General features: G+C 32.2%; 8 protein-coding genes across 8 annotated transcripts; 5 read left to right on the top strand and 3 right to left on the bottom strand.

The window, feature by feature from the left end:
* Positions 1–646: 646 nt before the first annotated feature.
* Positions 647–1,924, bottom strand: CDC12 (septin CDC12; the record flags this gene model as incomplete). The annotated part of the gene is made up of 1 exon (XM_004181919.1): positions 647–1,924. One exon carries the CDS (start codon positions 1,922–1,924, stop codon positions 647–649), a length of 1,278 nt encoding a protein of 425 aa, XP_004181967.1.
* A 1,253-nt stretch (positions 1,925–3,177) lies between these two features.
* On the top strand, positions 3,178–3,762 carry SND3 (Snd3p; the record flags this gene model as incomplete). The annotated part of the gene is made up of 1 exon (XM_004181918.1): positions 3,178–3,762. The coding sequence occupies one exon, from the start codon at positions 3,178–3,180 to the stop codon at positions 3,760–3,762; it is 585 nt and encodes a 194-aa protein (XP_004181966.1).
* Positions 3,763–3,980: 218 nt separating this feature from the next.
* On the top strand, positions 3,981–5,063 carry UBA3 (NEDD8-activating protein UBA3; the record flags this gene model as incomplete). The annotated part of the gene is made up of 1 exon (XM_004181917.1): positions 3,981–5,063. The coding sequence occupies one exon, from the start codon at positions 3,981–3,983 to the stop codon at positions 5,061–5,063; it is 1,083 nt and encodes a 360-aa protein (XP_004181965.1).
* A 121-nt stretch (positions 5,064–5,184) lies between these two features.
* ISA2 (Isa2p) lies at positions 5,185–5,859 on the top strand (the record flags this gene model as incomplete). Its single annotated transcript, XM_004181916.1, has 1 exon — positions 5,185–5,859. One exon carries the CDS (start codon positions 5,185–5,187, stop codon positions 5,857–5,859), a length of 675 nt encoding a protein of 224 aa, XP_004181964.1.
* Positions 5,860–6,517: 658 nt separating this feature from the next.
* On the top strand, positions 6,518–10,753 carry AIM3 (Aim3p; the record flags this gene model as incomplete). The annotated part of the gene is made up of 1 exon (XM_004181915.1): positions 6,518–10,753. One exon carries the CDS (start codon positions 6,518–6,520, stop codon positions 10,751–10,753), a length of 4,236 nt encoding a protein of 1,411 aa, XP_004181963.1.
* Positions 10,754–11,114: 361 nt separating this feature from the next.
* On the bottom strand, positions 11,115–11,558 carry TBLA0H01560 (uncharacterized protein; the record flags this gene model as incomplete). Its single annotated transcript, XM_004181914.1, has 1 exon — positions 11,115–11,558. One exon carries the CDS (start codon positions 11,556–11,558, stop codon positions 11,115–11,117), a length of 444 nt encoding a protein of 147 aa, XP_004181962.1.
* Positions 11,559–11,850: 292 nt separating this feature from the next.
* On the top strand, positions 11,851–13,203 carry ALG1 (chitobiosyldiphosphodolichol beta-1,4 mannosyltransferase; the record flags this gene model as incomplete). Its single annotated transcript, XM_004181913.1, has 1 exon — positions 11,851–13,203. The coding sequence occupies one exon, from the start codon at positions 11,851–11,853 to the stop codon at positions 13,201–13,203; it is 1,353 nt and encodes a 450-aa protein (XP_004181961.1).
* A 251-nt stretch (positions 13,204–13,454) lies between these two features.
* SPE3 (spermidine synthase) lies at positions 13,455–14,342 on the bottom strand (the record flags this gene model as incomplete). The annotated part of the gene is made up of 1 exon (XM_004181912.1): positions 13,455–14,342. One exon carries the CDS (start codon positions 14,340–14,342, stop codon positions 13,455–13,457), a length of 888 nt encoding a protein of 295 aa, XP_004181960.1.
* Between the last annotated feature and the right edge of the window lie 374 nt (positions 14,343–14,716).

The raw sequence follows: 14,716 nt of genomic DNA, 5'->3' as shown, positions 1-14,716 counted from the left end.
TTTTCATGTGAATAAGTATTATAAAAATTCGTTTAGTTTCTTATGTATGCTTTACATTTTGTATAATTTTTTGTACCTTATTTTTTGAATTGTTTACAATATTAACAATTTATTATAAAATTAAAAGCCCTTACAAAAGATATATTTCTTTAAAAAAAGAAATACTTTTACGACTGAGTTGGAATTCACAATTCATGAAAACAGGTTATTTAGCTTTAAAATATTCTTGAACTTTGTGACAAGATAAGATATATCAGAATATTCTGTTACATATGCATATTCTGTAACAAAACAATATAACTCAGACTCTTGAAACTTGATAGTATACAAAAATGTCATTATTACCCTTAGGAGTTTGTAAAAGTTATTTATATATATCAAACATTTTAAAAGTGTGTCTTATTAATTACATAGACTTTAATTATAGAAAATAATTAGTAGTATAAAATGAAAAATTCACAAACATGAAAAATTCAAAAGATTAGAAATAGAATAAAATAAAAAAAAAAAATAAGTAAAACTAAATAAATTTAATATTGACTTTCGTCAAGTCAATCTTGTTGTTGTTGCTGTTTTTATTATTTTTGTTGTCTTGTTCCCATTTGAAAAAAGATATCAACTCATCTCATTATTCACCAAATATTAATTAACGTTTTTTCAATTGTAAAGCTTTAATTTGATCTTCTAATTTTCCAACTTTCTTTTGAATATCTTCTAGATCGGCGTTTAATCTAACTCTTTCATTGACGATATTTTGTTCCCATTGTCTAAATCTTTGTTCTTCAGCTTTAACTTGTTCTGTGAAATATTTCTTTAAAGCAATTTCTTCTTCTTTAAATTTAGGATTATTGCTAATAGTTCTTTTATATTTACTCATTTCATCAGAACCATTTTCATCACCATTTTCCTTTTTCTCCAATTTCAATTTTCTATAAGCTTCATAATGTAATTCTTCAGTATTTAAAATCAAATCTAATAGATTAGTTCTTAATAATAATGATCTTAATTTTCTAAAATCACAATGTTCATCATTTTCTACCTCAACAACCCCCCAAGGATACTTTCTACCAATGATATTTCTACCATCTTCAGTTTGGAATTGATTTTCACTTGAGATAATAGCAAATGGCATTGATTCAATCAATTGTCTAGCATGTTCAATGGCAGCAGCATTGACATCACTTGTGTTTGGAGCTTTAGAATCTTGATTATCTTCGCCTAATTCATTTGGTGTATTAGTGTTTTGTTTTGGATTTAAATCACCATCATATTCTAATGGGGGGGTGAAGATTCTAATTTGTTGAGTTTCAATGATTTGTCTAATTCTATTTTTAAATTTAATCAATTCGTTTTTAGTTAAAGTATCTGATTTGGCAATGATTGGTATTAAATTAGCTCTTGTGGAGATTCTTTTCATGGTTTCGATATCAATTGGTTTCAATGAATGACCAGTAGGTCTTATGAAATATAAAACTGCATGAATTCTCAAATCGAACTTGATATCTCTTAAAGGTTGTTGTTCTTGACGCATATATGATTCATGTTGTTCATCAATAAATTCAATGATTGGCTGCCATGATTTATTGTTGTTGATGTTATCAGCAAACCCTGGAGTATCAATGATATTCAATCTTAATTTAAAATTTTTTTCTTTCAAAATAGCTCTAATAATATCGATATGAACAGTCTTCTTAATAGGGCCGTTTCTATATTTATGTGGATCCAAAGGTTCCAAAGTGGTTTGGAACAAAGTGTTTATAAATGTGGATTTACCAACACCACTTTCACCACAGACCATCAAATTGAAAATACCTCCTTGATCAGAGACTATTTTATATCTTTGATTGGGTAAATTGGAAATACCAACTTCGGTAGAATCAAGATTGATATTTTGGCTGTTTGTAGAATCTAAATGAGGGGTCATTGTCGAATAAGTATCTTGCTTAATTGGCGTTTTTTCTTATTTGTTTTTATTTTTTGTTTGTTATAGCTATGTTAAAATTTCTTTTTATTATATTTGTTTTTTTATTATTATTTTTTTAAAAAGCAATTATAAGTGGGAGAAAAAGAAAAAAAATTTTTGAAGAAGCAAAATAATAACGAAGGTAAAAAAATATATATATATATAATATATTAATTAATAATAATAATATAATATAATATATCTAAAAGAATAAAAAAAAGAAAAACAAATGTTGGGTTGTGGAGGAGAAGGGTCCTTAATAGATATAATATCGAAAATCGATTGGTTTTCTAAGCACAAAGAATCAAGAAATAGTAATTAAAAAAAAAAAAAATAAAACGTAACAAAACGAAACAAAAAGACAAAAAAAAAGTAAAAAAGTAAAATATGTAAAATAAGTAAATGTATAAATAATAATAAAAAAGTTGAAATAAAGAATTTAAAGGTTTTAGAAGAAAAAAAATATAAATATATGATTAAATTATCTATATTTGACTTTAGTAATTATGAATTTTTGAAGGTAAAATATATAGAAGATATATAGAATTTAGAATATAGAATATGATAATAATATTCTATTAGTGTCAATTTGTTTTCTGTTTGTGCTCGAAACAATTTTTTCCCGTTGTGGCCTAGAAAAGAAGGAGGCCGAAACATCCCCTCAAAAGGGGAAATCGAGTCTACCCTTTTTTATTTCTTTTTCTGGATTTCCATTACCCGGGGTTACAAAGTCTACACCACGTGATATAATATATAGCACGTGATACAACACAACCCTAATTTGGCCCATCTGTAACCCTGGTTTCCAGGGCACAGAACTTGTTAATTCCGCGGATATAATCATGTCACGTGTATGTGCGGGTAAATACACTTTACTTTTTTTTTAATTTTATTTTATTTTATTTTATTTTTCCCACCAAAAGGAAGTTTCTCGAACTTCCAAGAAATCGTAATCCAAAAAAAGAAACGAAAAAATCTCGTCCTATTGACTTTAACGCGTAATACATTGAGTGATTAATTCATATGCAAATTTCGGAATTTGATATCAATAGATGTAGAAAACTTAATCTTTGTTTTTTTTTTTTTTTTTTAAATATACATATTTTATACATTAATTATTAGTTTATACATTCGTATTACATATACATTTGATATATTTGTTATTTACATTTGATAAACTCCAAAAAAAAAAATATTCAAACATCACCGCCACCATGAACCCACAAATCACCAATTTGGTCATCATGCTTGCCATGATGCAGATTTCAAGACGTTTGGATATGGAAAGTCCAACCACTGTATTATATATTAGAATCGCCTATGTAGTTAGTGTCATTATAACCTGGTCCATCTATCAATTGGCTCGTAATAAGATCATTGCCAAGAAAGATAAAACTACTTTGAAATATGCTGTTCCAGGTAACCAATTGACTGGGGAACCTGAAAGATTAGAAGTCACCACTGTTTTTGACTACGATTTGAAAGAAGTCGACTCTGCTATTAAATCCATCTACAGTTCTGTTGCTATGATGGGGTTCATGCATTTGTATATGAAATACACAAATCCTTTATTCATGCAATTGATTTCTCCAATCAAAGGTGCTTTGGAATCCAATGAAGTCAAAATCCATCTATTTAACAAACCTGCTGTTGGTGATTTGAAAAGACCTTTCAAGGCAGCTTCCATGTTTGGTTCTTTTGGTCAATCCGGTAATCCAGGCGCTGATGCTTCCAAATCAGACAAGAAGTCTGTTGAGCAATTGGAAGTCGCTGGTACTGGTGGTATTAAGAGCGATTAGACTTTGCACTTACTTAGATTTTCTCTATTATTATAATTATTATATATTAATATAAATTAACACCTTTTTTTATGGTTTGATATCACTCTCTTTTTTTGAATACTTTATTTGGAAATATACACCCGTGTATACGCATAAATATGAAAAGATCATCTTGATATTTAAACACATGTATATATTTACACAATTTATACAACTTCTAATGATAATTAAAGAAAATGAACATACTTGTATTAGGAGCTGGTGGGCTAGGATGTGAGATTATTAAAAATCTTTATATGATTAACAAAAACTCTTCAATTAAGAAAAATCAAAAATGTAAAAACGCATATTTAATTAAACAAATTACTTTAATTGACTTCGACAAGATAGAACTAACTAATTTGAATAGACAATTTTTATTCAAATTAAATGATATTGGTGAATATAAATCTATTGTGATTGCCAAATATTTTAATCAATTCATCCCTACTTTTATTACTCCATTAATTATTGATATAAAGACTTTAGATTATCAATTCTTGGAACAATTTGATTTTATCATATCAGGCTTGGATTCAATTGATACAAGAAGATATATAAATAATTTATTAATCAATTTTACAAGATTAAATAATTATGCAAAAATTATTCCCTTCATAGATTCTGCTTGTGAAGGATTTAAAGGTCATATTAAATTGATTATTCCAACAATCACTGCTTGCTGGGAATGTACAATAGATACTTTACCTTCAACGAATTCTTCTGATGATTCTGCTCCTTTATGTACTTTGGCATCAAGACCGAGAAATTTAATTCATATCATTCAATATGTTTGGCTACAACAATCCAATCTCAATAAGGGATCTCCAAAAATTAAACAAAATCAAAATCAAATCGATAATGATGATGAGGAAGATGAAACTTTACCAATAGAAACTCTTTTAAAATTATGTAAAGCAAGAGCAAAAGAATTTCAAATAGATGACTCGATATTATCACCCTCTTATATTGAAGGTATTATTAAAAAGACTATCCCAAGTACAGCTCCATCGAACGCAATGGTAGCATCACAAGCTTGTTCATTATTATTACGATTGTATCATGATAGGCTAGATTTAGAATCTATTGATAATCTAGATACTTTTACAATTTGCAACTTAACAAATGGAGTTTATTTTTATAAATTTGCAGCTCAAAGATCATCAAATTGTCCTGTTTGTTCAGGTATATGGAAAAATTATATATATATATATATATATAATTACTATTGTATTTTATTTAGTCATTTCGGGTTTCTATACCCATCGGCATTTTCTTGAATTATTATTACTAATATTATCTATTATATAATATATAATAAAACCAACCATAAATAAAACTAATCATTATAATACCACCTCCTATATCCTATACAATTAGAAATGCAAACTTAACCATACCATGTGGCAAAAATCTTTATCCCATTCAATAAACTCAACCTATAAAAGACAACTATTACAAAGGGCTATCATACAGAATAAACTTTTTAATCAAGGTCAAATTCTATCAACTAGATATTATTCATTAGATTTAAATCCATTTCTTTCATGTAAAAATAATTTTAGATATTATTCTAAACCTGCAAATTCCACAGCTACAGAACCTTTAGTCGAACCTATATCTGTAATAAATAGAAATCCTGATCTAAACATCTCTATTTCGAAAAGCGCTGCTGAAAGATTAGGCCAAATTCATAACGATTCTCAAGAAGCATTACGTTTAAAAGTAGAAAGTGGTGGATGTCACGGGTTTCAATATTCTTTAGGCTTGGAACCTGAGGATAATTCATCAACTACAAATGGAAAGAAATCCGCACAATTGGGAAATGATGATGAAATTCAAGATGAATTCACTGATGAATTCGATGATGAATTCGATGATGCTAAATTAAATCCAGAAATTACATATATTTTGCCAAGTGGGGCAAAAATAAAAATGGATCAAAATACTTTGAAGATATTGAATAATACATGCTTAACTTATACCACTGAATTGATTGGTTCATCATTCAAGATCACAGGTGGCTCTTTAAAGAGCCCATGTGGATGTGGTAGTAGTTTTGATGTGGAAGAATGATCTCTGTAAAATAACATTGCTTTTCCTGCCTTCTAATTTTTTTGATCTATTCTTTAATAAATTTGCCAAATTTTCCTTCTTTATGGCTTGAACTTGTACATAAAAAAAATCATGCATAGGTACATCTACTCTAATTTATTAATGATATCACTCACAATTATTTATTTTTAAAATTCTATACCATGCTAGCAAATAACTGGAATCTAGGGCGTAGTTCTTTTTTTTTTTTATTTTTTTTTACTCCTATATAAGCCTATAATTGTAGAATAGTTAAATCAAGCTCATTTGATATGATGACTTCCCTTACATACCTCTAGTATCAACATTCTATAATCACATTGATAAGTTGTTTCTTCTCCACATTTTTCATTAGTTATATAGTGATGAATAATCAACCATCCTAATGAAAATAAAAAACGGATCGGGTCGATAGGGGCCAAGAACTAGATTTGAAAAAAGTATGAAATTGAAATAATGCTTAAATAAAGTAAAAACAACTATACTAACAAATATCTAAACAATTATTAAGTCTACATTTTCCAATTATTAAGTCTTCATTTTCCAATTATTGCTTCTTCAATTTTCAATCTTTTTTATATTATTCCAATATCAACAAGCAATATATTAGACAATCAATTGAAATATTTAATCATTAAGTATGGATAAGATTGCCTCAGGTCTTAAAACAACTGCAAAGTATGGTGCCAAAGGTGCTAAATCAGGGTACAATGCAGGTAAAAACCATTACAAGAAAAGTAAAGAAAAACGTGATGAAAGAGATGGAGATGGCAATCGCAGACATAGTAGTAGATATAGTGACGAAGATGATTACTACAGTGATGATGATCGTAGAAGAGATCGCCGTGACAGAGATCGAGACTCCTACAGAGGTTATGGCAGAGATGACAGAGATTACAGGAGAGATCGTGACAGAGATTATGACAGGGGGTATGGTAGGGAGCCAGATAGAGACCCTCGCTCATTTCCCCCTCCACCTTTAAATAGGGATTATGCCCAATATAAAGAAGGTAGTACTCCACCACCGCCTAACAAAGGTGAATATGGTGGTAATAGTGATTATGGAAATACTTATAAAACCCCACCTCCATCAGGCGATAACTATGACCAACATGATTATAACAACAGGGGCCCACCAAGTTCCCTACCACCTCGCAATAATCAACAAAGAAATGATAATAGAGGTTCTGGTCCTCTTCCACCACGTGATAATGAACCAGAAGGTTATAACAATAGAGATTCTCCCGGCCCTCTCCCACCGCGTAATAATCAACAAGGGTATGATGATAGAGCCCCCCCTGGCCCTCTCCCACCACGTAATGGCAATCAACCGTTACCTGCTTCTAACTATTATCAAGGTACTTCGCAACAAAGGAATACTGATCAGCATCCATCGGATAGCTATTATAATACTAATGACTATAATTCACAACAATCTCAAAATGATTATAATCAACAACGTCCAGTTAGCAGAGGATACAACCAAGCTACACTTCCAGTCCGTAATAATGACTACCAATCTTATGATGATGGTGATACGCGTTCGCAACAAAATCCAGGCCCTGTATTTGAAGTTAAGCCTTTTAATAGAGAGGAGAATGAAAGATTGAAAGAAGAAAATAAACCTAAGGTGAATCAAGTAGATGTTTCAAATCTACCACCACCTCCAATCCGTAAGGATATTTCAAATGTTACTAATTGCAGCAATAATAACTCGGCGGCTTGGCAAGGATCTAACGCAAGTAATAATGCCAATGAAGCAGCAAATAATAATACTGGTTCCAACCAACCTCCTGGATTGCCATCGAGAGACTCTAGTAGCAATACAAACAATACTCCAAAAGCTGCAGTGGTTGGCGGCTCATATAATTATAACGTTGATGTTGGATTTGCTCCTCCTCCCAAACCCTATAGAAGTGATGATAGTAGGACTGAACCAAATAAACCTATCCCTAACCCTACGGCAAATACTGTTTTACCTCCACCTCCAGGCCCTTCTGACTCGACTAATGATTATAATGCTGGCTCAAATGTACCTCCCAGCTTACCTTCTCGTGACTCTGGAATTAAGGTTTTAAATCCAGAACCTATTCAAATTTTAAGCCCTGAACCAATTCAGCCAATTGATAGTGTGAAACCTGCTCGTCTACAACAATTACCAGTAGATTCCTTTAATCCACCTCCACAACCTTTTAGAAGGGATACTCAACGAGGCAATAGTAACTCACCAAGCCCAAGCTTACCCAATAGATCTGGCCCAGAAAATAGACGAGGATCTGACGATGATGATCGATTAAATGATTTACCTCCAAGAGGTGATCCTGATTTGAGAAGATCAAATTCACGTAGAGATGATAGACCACATAAAGATGATGGTTACGGTATGGATGAAGGTAACCATCCTACAAGATCATCTAGAGATAGGCCTGACAGAAGAAGAGATAATGAGGACGATGATAGATATAATAAACATCATAACTCACGTAGAGATAGTGACTGGGATGATTATGACTCAAAATCTCGGAGACCACGCAGAGGAGGTCCAAGAGACGAATGGGACGAAGAAGAGCAAAGCTCCGGTGTTAAGGGCTTCTTCAGCGGCATAGGTAGTAAGCTGAGAGGTAAAGAAGATGATGAAGATGATGACTATTATGAAGGGGAAAATAGGAAACCTCCTCCAAAATCGCGTATGGCTGCTGAAGATAAATATGGTAGAGAGCCCTCTGGTAGAGCTAGAATGTCTAATGATAGAGATATCGATTCACGCAAGCCACAATCAAGAAGGGATACTAGAAGTGGGGAGGATGAAAAAGGATTTGGATTTTTAAGTAAATTTGGTGGTGGTCAACGTTCAAACGAGGACGATGAGGACGATGGAAGAAGAAGAGCTCCTAGTGGGATGGTGAGAGACTATGATGATGGGGATGATTACAATCGTAATTCAAAATCAGATAGGAGCCGTAGGGATGAAAAAGAGGAAGAAAAAGGTTTTGGTTTCTTGAGTAAATTTGGTGGTGGTAGTCGTTCAAATAATGATGATGAAATGGATGCTGATGCTGATGCTGATGCTGATGGATATAACAGCAGAAGGAATCCACATTCTAATTCTCGTAAAGAAGGCAGAGATTATAATAATAGAAATGGAAGAGATGGCCCACGCAGAAATAATAGAATAGATGACGATTGGGATGATGATAAAGATAATCGTTTACCTCCAAAGTTTCGTAGACCAGATGATAAAGAGGACGACAGAAGTCGTCCCGAAGATTCAACTTATAACAGATATGACAATAAAGGAGGAAATCGTTTACCACCCAAATCTCGCAGACCAGATAATTTTGAACATGATAATTGGGATGAGGATAGAAATAGAAAGTGGGATGATGAAAAAGGATACGATGACCGTAACAAAAGGCAGAATCAAATAAATGATGCACCTCCACCAGCAGGAAGAAGACCTGATCAAATCGATGATGCCCCTTCACCGGCAGGAAGAAGGCCTGATCAGTATAATGATGCTCCTCCACCAACAGGTAGAAGACCAGATCAGTATGATGACGCTCCTCCACCAGTAGGCAGAAATGCTGATCAACAATACAACGCACCATCTTCGGTCAATAGAAGAGCATCTGATAACCCTTCTCCTCATCCAGCTACTCAACCAGCTACTCAACCAGTTAGAATTGTAATGGAAGATCGTGACATTTCTTCTCCTCCTCCAACGCACAACAGAAACACTGAACTTGACAATGATAGAGCTTCTCAGTATGAAAGCAAACGAAATACTGATCGTGTTATGATGAATTCTAATCGTCAAGATGATACGTCTACTACTACAGATACCTCTACGATGGTTACTGCAAGTTCTACCTTACCCGTAATGGGTGATATTAGTAAAATAAAGTTAAGGAATACTGGCTCCAACTTTTTAAAAGATGATTCTTCTGTGACCGAACAAATTGAATCCAAAAAGAAAAACTCTGATGATTATTCTTCTAATCTTAAAAGAAACGTTTCTAAGCCGCCAGATTCTAAATCTTCTATCCAAGAAGAAGAAGAGCCTGACTTTATGACTATTAGAAATAGATTAAATAAAACTTCATTTAGTGATACAGTTAAAGAGAGAACTTCTTCGTCATCTAATCCGGTTATTGACTCTGAACTAACATCACCAGCATCAAAATTTTCTACTAGAGTAACGTCACCCCAAATAAATTCTGATAAAACACCTCCAAATGTTCCAAGGAAAGCTTTTAGTAGCGGTGTAAAGAAGATACCACCTCCAGTGGCGGCCAAAAAGCCAAATTTAGACGTCTCTAAAAAGTCACCACCTCCTGTTGCACCAAAGAAGCCTGTTATTTTTGAAAAAAAGAATGATCTGCTTACAGTTACAAATAGATTCCAAGAAATTTCTACCCCTAAAACATCTACACCTCCAATTGTTGGTAAGAAACCTATCGTATCAAACCATATTTCATCACTTAAGCCTGGCATTATAAACACTGGTGACGAGCCTGACTTTAACATATTTAAAAGAAATTTAAAGCATGTTCCAACAACTCCCATTGAAGATAAAAATGATAAAGATGAGGATGATTGGGATAACGATGACGATAAAGCACAAAAACCAAGAGTAGAGCCACGTTCTTCAGAGCCTGCACCTATAAGAAGATCAAACCCTCCACCTCCACCTCCACCACATGGTTCGAAACCAATTGTTAAGCCAAGAGCTCCTGCACCCCCTCCAAAAGCAAGACATATTAGTAACGTCAATCAAAATAACTCTTCAAATGAAGATCAAGAAGAATCTAATCCATTTGAACGGTACCTAAAAGCTGCTGTCCCAACTGAAGAGGATAGATTACACAAGAACTAAATTGTTTACTTTTATATTTCTTTTATTATATACTTTAACACATATGATTCGTGTAATTGCATATATTTAACTTAATATATTTTTAGAATTTTTTTGGAATTTTTTATAGTTGTCAGACCTTTATACAAATTTTATTACTTTAAACTTTGCTAGATTATAAATCATTAAATTAATGTTAATAGGTTGTTATATTTATGGAGAAATAAGATATGTAAGTAGAAGATTAAAAAGTGCTAAAAGTGATGAAAATTATGTAAGATACAAAAGGTTGAGAGATTCATTTATGTAAATAAGAATATGGTAATAAACATATAGTAGAGAAATCATAAATCAATATTGGTAAATACAGACAATAGGAAATCTACTTGGAAAGCATGGCTGCGAATTGATTGATATCAATTCTCCCCTTACCATCACCGACTTCTTTCATCATATCATCGATTTCTTGTTCGGATAAATTTTCACCAATAGATGTCAATACTTGTTTTAATTCAGAACGACTAATATAACCATCACCATTAACATCAAAGACTTTGAAGGCTTCTAATAATTCTTCTTTCGAGTCGTTACTCTTTTGTTGGCGAGACATAAGAACTAAAAATTCATCAAACTCAATTTGGTGATTACCATCTAGGTCAATCTCATTCATTAGATCTGTGACTTCAGATTCGGTAGGTTTTAAACCTAAGGAACGCATCACTGAGGTAAGCTCGCTCCCTGAAATTGACCCACTATGATCTTTATCAAATAGATTGAAGATTTCCCTATATTCTTCTATTTGTTCTTGTGTAAGTTGTGGAACCATCGTTCAATTGTAATGTGTATATTTGTTTAGGCAATCTATTAAAGCTGTTTTAGATATTCTATTTTTATTATAGTTCTATCTAATAAGTTGTGATGATAAAATTTTAAATATCTCCTAGCGGGGATCCCTGAAAATGTTCGCCTAAATATCTATTTTTAGTTAGAATGATATATTTCAATAAAGTGAAGAAAAATCTCTCCACCAAGACCCTAAAAACGCCAAGATAATCATAAAAAAAGGTATTCTAAAAGTTTTTTTCAAAGGTGGATAAATTTTATTGGTAAAGTAGACGATGAGTACTCTATTTTGGCTTGGGACCTTAGTTTGTGTTTATGTACTTGTACCTGCAATTTTGTTTGTGGGACTACCTTACCTAACAGTAGGCACGAAATCATTGAGAAAAAGAGCTATTGTTTATGTTATTGGTGAAATTGGGCATTCACCAAGAATGTGCTATCATGCACTAAGCTTAAGCATGCGTGGATGGGATGTTGAATTATGTGGTTACGTAGAAGATGAATTACCAGACATTATTAACGCAGATCCTAATATAACAATCCATCGCTTACCAATTTTAAAAAATTCAACAAAGAAACCAAATATTTTATTTATGATTAAGAAAGTAATCTTCCAAATAATGGCAATTATTGGCCAATTATGGAACCTACGAGGAAGTGACTACTTGCTGATGCAAAACCCTCCAAGCATTCCAATACTTCCATTAGCTGTAATCTTTAGATTGACTGGCTGTAAACTAATTATTGACTGGCATAATTTAGCATATTCTATTTTACAATTAAAATTCAAAGGTAACTTTAATCATCCTTTTGTTTTAATATCATATGGTATAGAATATTTCTTTAGTAAATTTGCCACATGTAATTTAGTGGTTACTGATGCTATGAAAGAGTATCTAATACAATCATTCGGTTTAAAGCCAGAAAAAATTGCGGTACTTCATGATAGGCCAGCTAATCAATTCAAACCATTATCAGAAAAAGCTTCAAGGTCAACCCTATTAACAAATGAAAATTTTATTAAATCATATATTCCAAAAGATTTTGATCTAAGCAAAGGTGATAAGATAATCGTAACATCTACTTCATTTACCCCTGATGAAGATTTGGGAGTATTAATAAAGGCTCTTAAGTTATATGAAAAGAACTGCGAGGAGAACAAACTCTTACCCAAAATCTTATGTTTTGTAACTGGTAAAGGTCCATTAAAGTCTCATTATATGCATGAAGTAGAAAAAGATAATGAAGAAGGTGTATGGAAGAGTGTGAAAATAGAATTTGTTTGGCTAAAATCGGAGGATTATCCTAAGTTGTTACAATTATGTGATTATGGTGTATCATTGCATACATCGAGTTCAGGATTGGATTTGCCAATGAAAATATTAGATATGTTTGGTTCTGGTATTCCTGTATTAGCAATGGATTATCCAGTATTAGCTGAATTAGTCACTGAAGGAAAGAATGGTTTGAAATTCTCAAATTCTATTGAATTATGTAATGAGCTTATCAAGATCATCAAAGATAAATCTTTAGATATTAATCTAAGGAAGAATGCTAAAGAAGAATCTAAAATTAGATGGGAAAATAGTTGGGAGCCTGCCATGAAAGAATTAAAAATTATTCATTAGAAGCTCTGATAATACTATAGATGATTAACGATTTACAAGATAAGCATACTTGTTGTATTATTTATTTCATAAAATATATGTTCATTTATGTGTGATTTTGTGTATTATTTTATATATATAAATATACTACGGAATATTAGATATAGACATATATAATTAATTAATTGATTTATCTTTTTAAACTAATCTTCTCCATATTAAATGTGCAGGTTGGAATAAAGTAAGTTTAAATTTGATTATGGACCAGATATTTATAAAGAAGATAATTCCTTGTCAACCCATGTTGGTAACACAAAGGAAGTTTCATGAATCTTCTTATTGTAGTATCTGTATAATTTTTCTTCAGTGGCTTCTGGCAATTCGCGTAGAGGCTTCTTGACATTAGCGTTTTTATCTTTGGAACAAACCATGAACCCAATTTGACCTGATGGATAAGTTGGAATAGTAGTATAAGCATATTCAGCTACTGGGAAAACTTCAGAACATGCTTTCTTTAAGTCCTTAATGATTGGTAAATGTAACCACATACTCTCAGCTTGAGTAGTAATAACACCTTTTTCGGTCAATGCGCCTCTTAATAATTCGAAATAAGCCTTTTGGAATAAAGTTTCAGCAGGACCTTCTGGATCAGAAGAATCGGTAATGATGACATCAAAAGTGTTTTGATAATCTCTCAAAAATTGGAAACCGTCACCAATGTGAGTCTTAACCTTTGGATGGGAATAGGAGGCAGCCATTTCTGGTAAGTATTCTTTAGATAATCTGATAACTGCTTCGTCAATTTCACAAATCCATGCTTCTTCAACAGATTCATGCTTGACAACTTCTCTCAAAACACCACCATCACCACCACCGATAACTAAAACTTTCTTAGGGTTTGGGTGAGAGTTTAAACCTAAATGAGTGATCATTTCTTGGTAAGAGAATTCATCACGTTCAGTGGCTTGAATGACATTGTCTAAGACTAAAACATTACCGTAGTCAGTAGATTTGAAAATTAAAACATCTTGGTACTTGGATTTCTCATGATGTAAAACTTTTTCAACTTTCAAAGTCATAGCTTGGCCTGGCCACATGGTATCAGAGATTTCTCTGAACCAACCATCGACAATTGTTGGGTGAGTAATTTGGTTAGCCATTGTTCCAGTTAAACTAGTGTAAATATGAATATATGGAGGGTTCTCTTAAAGGAGGTTCTCTAGCCTTTCTTTTTTTTCACGTTTAAAAGTTAAGATCTAAGTTAAAAAGTAAATCTTCAAATAACCTCATCATTTTTTTTTTTTTTTTTTTTTCTAATCTAATAAACTTTCTTAGGATGCCTATTTGAATCTCATTGGCTCAAAAAATTTTTCACAAGGTCATCTGAAATTTCAGGCTAAAAAGGGATAAAACGGAACATTTCGGATTCAAATACCGGAAAAAATAGGAGCTAATTTTGGATACCAAAATGGCATCGGAGAATGTAAATATTGCTAATTCCGCGGAAGAGCGGGTAACTGATAGATGGATGAAA

Source organism: Henningerozyma blattae, chromosome 8 (assembly GCF_000315915.1).
Source record: "Henningerozyma blattae CBS 6284 chromosome 8, complete genome".
Lineage (NCBI taxonomy): Eukaryota > Fungi > Ascomycota > Saccharomycetes > Saccharomycetales > Saccharomycetaceae > Henningerozyma > Henningerozyma blattae.
The sequence above is the reverse complement of the archived record's forward strand: the minus strand, read 5'-3'. Positions and strand labels throughout refer to the sequence as shown.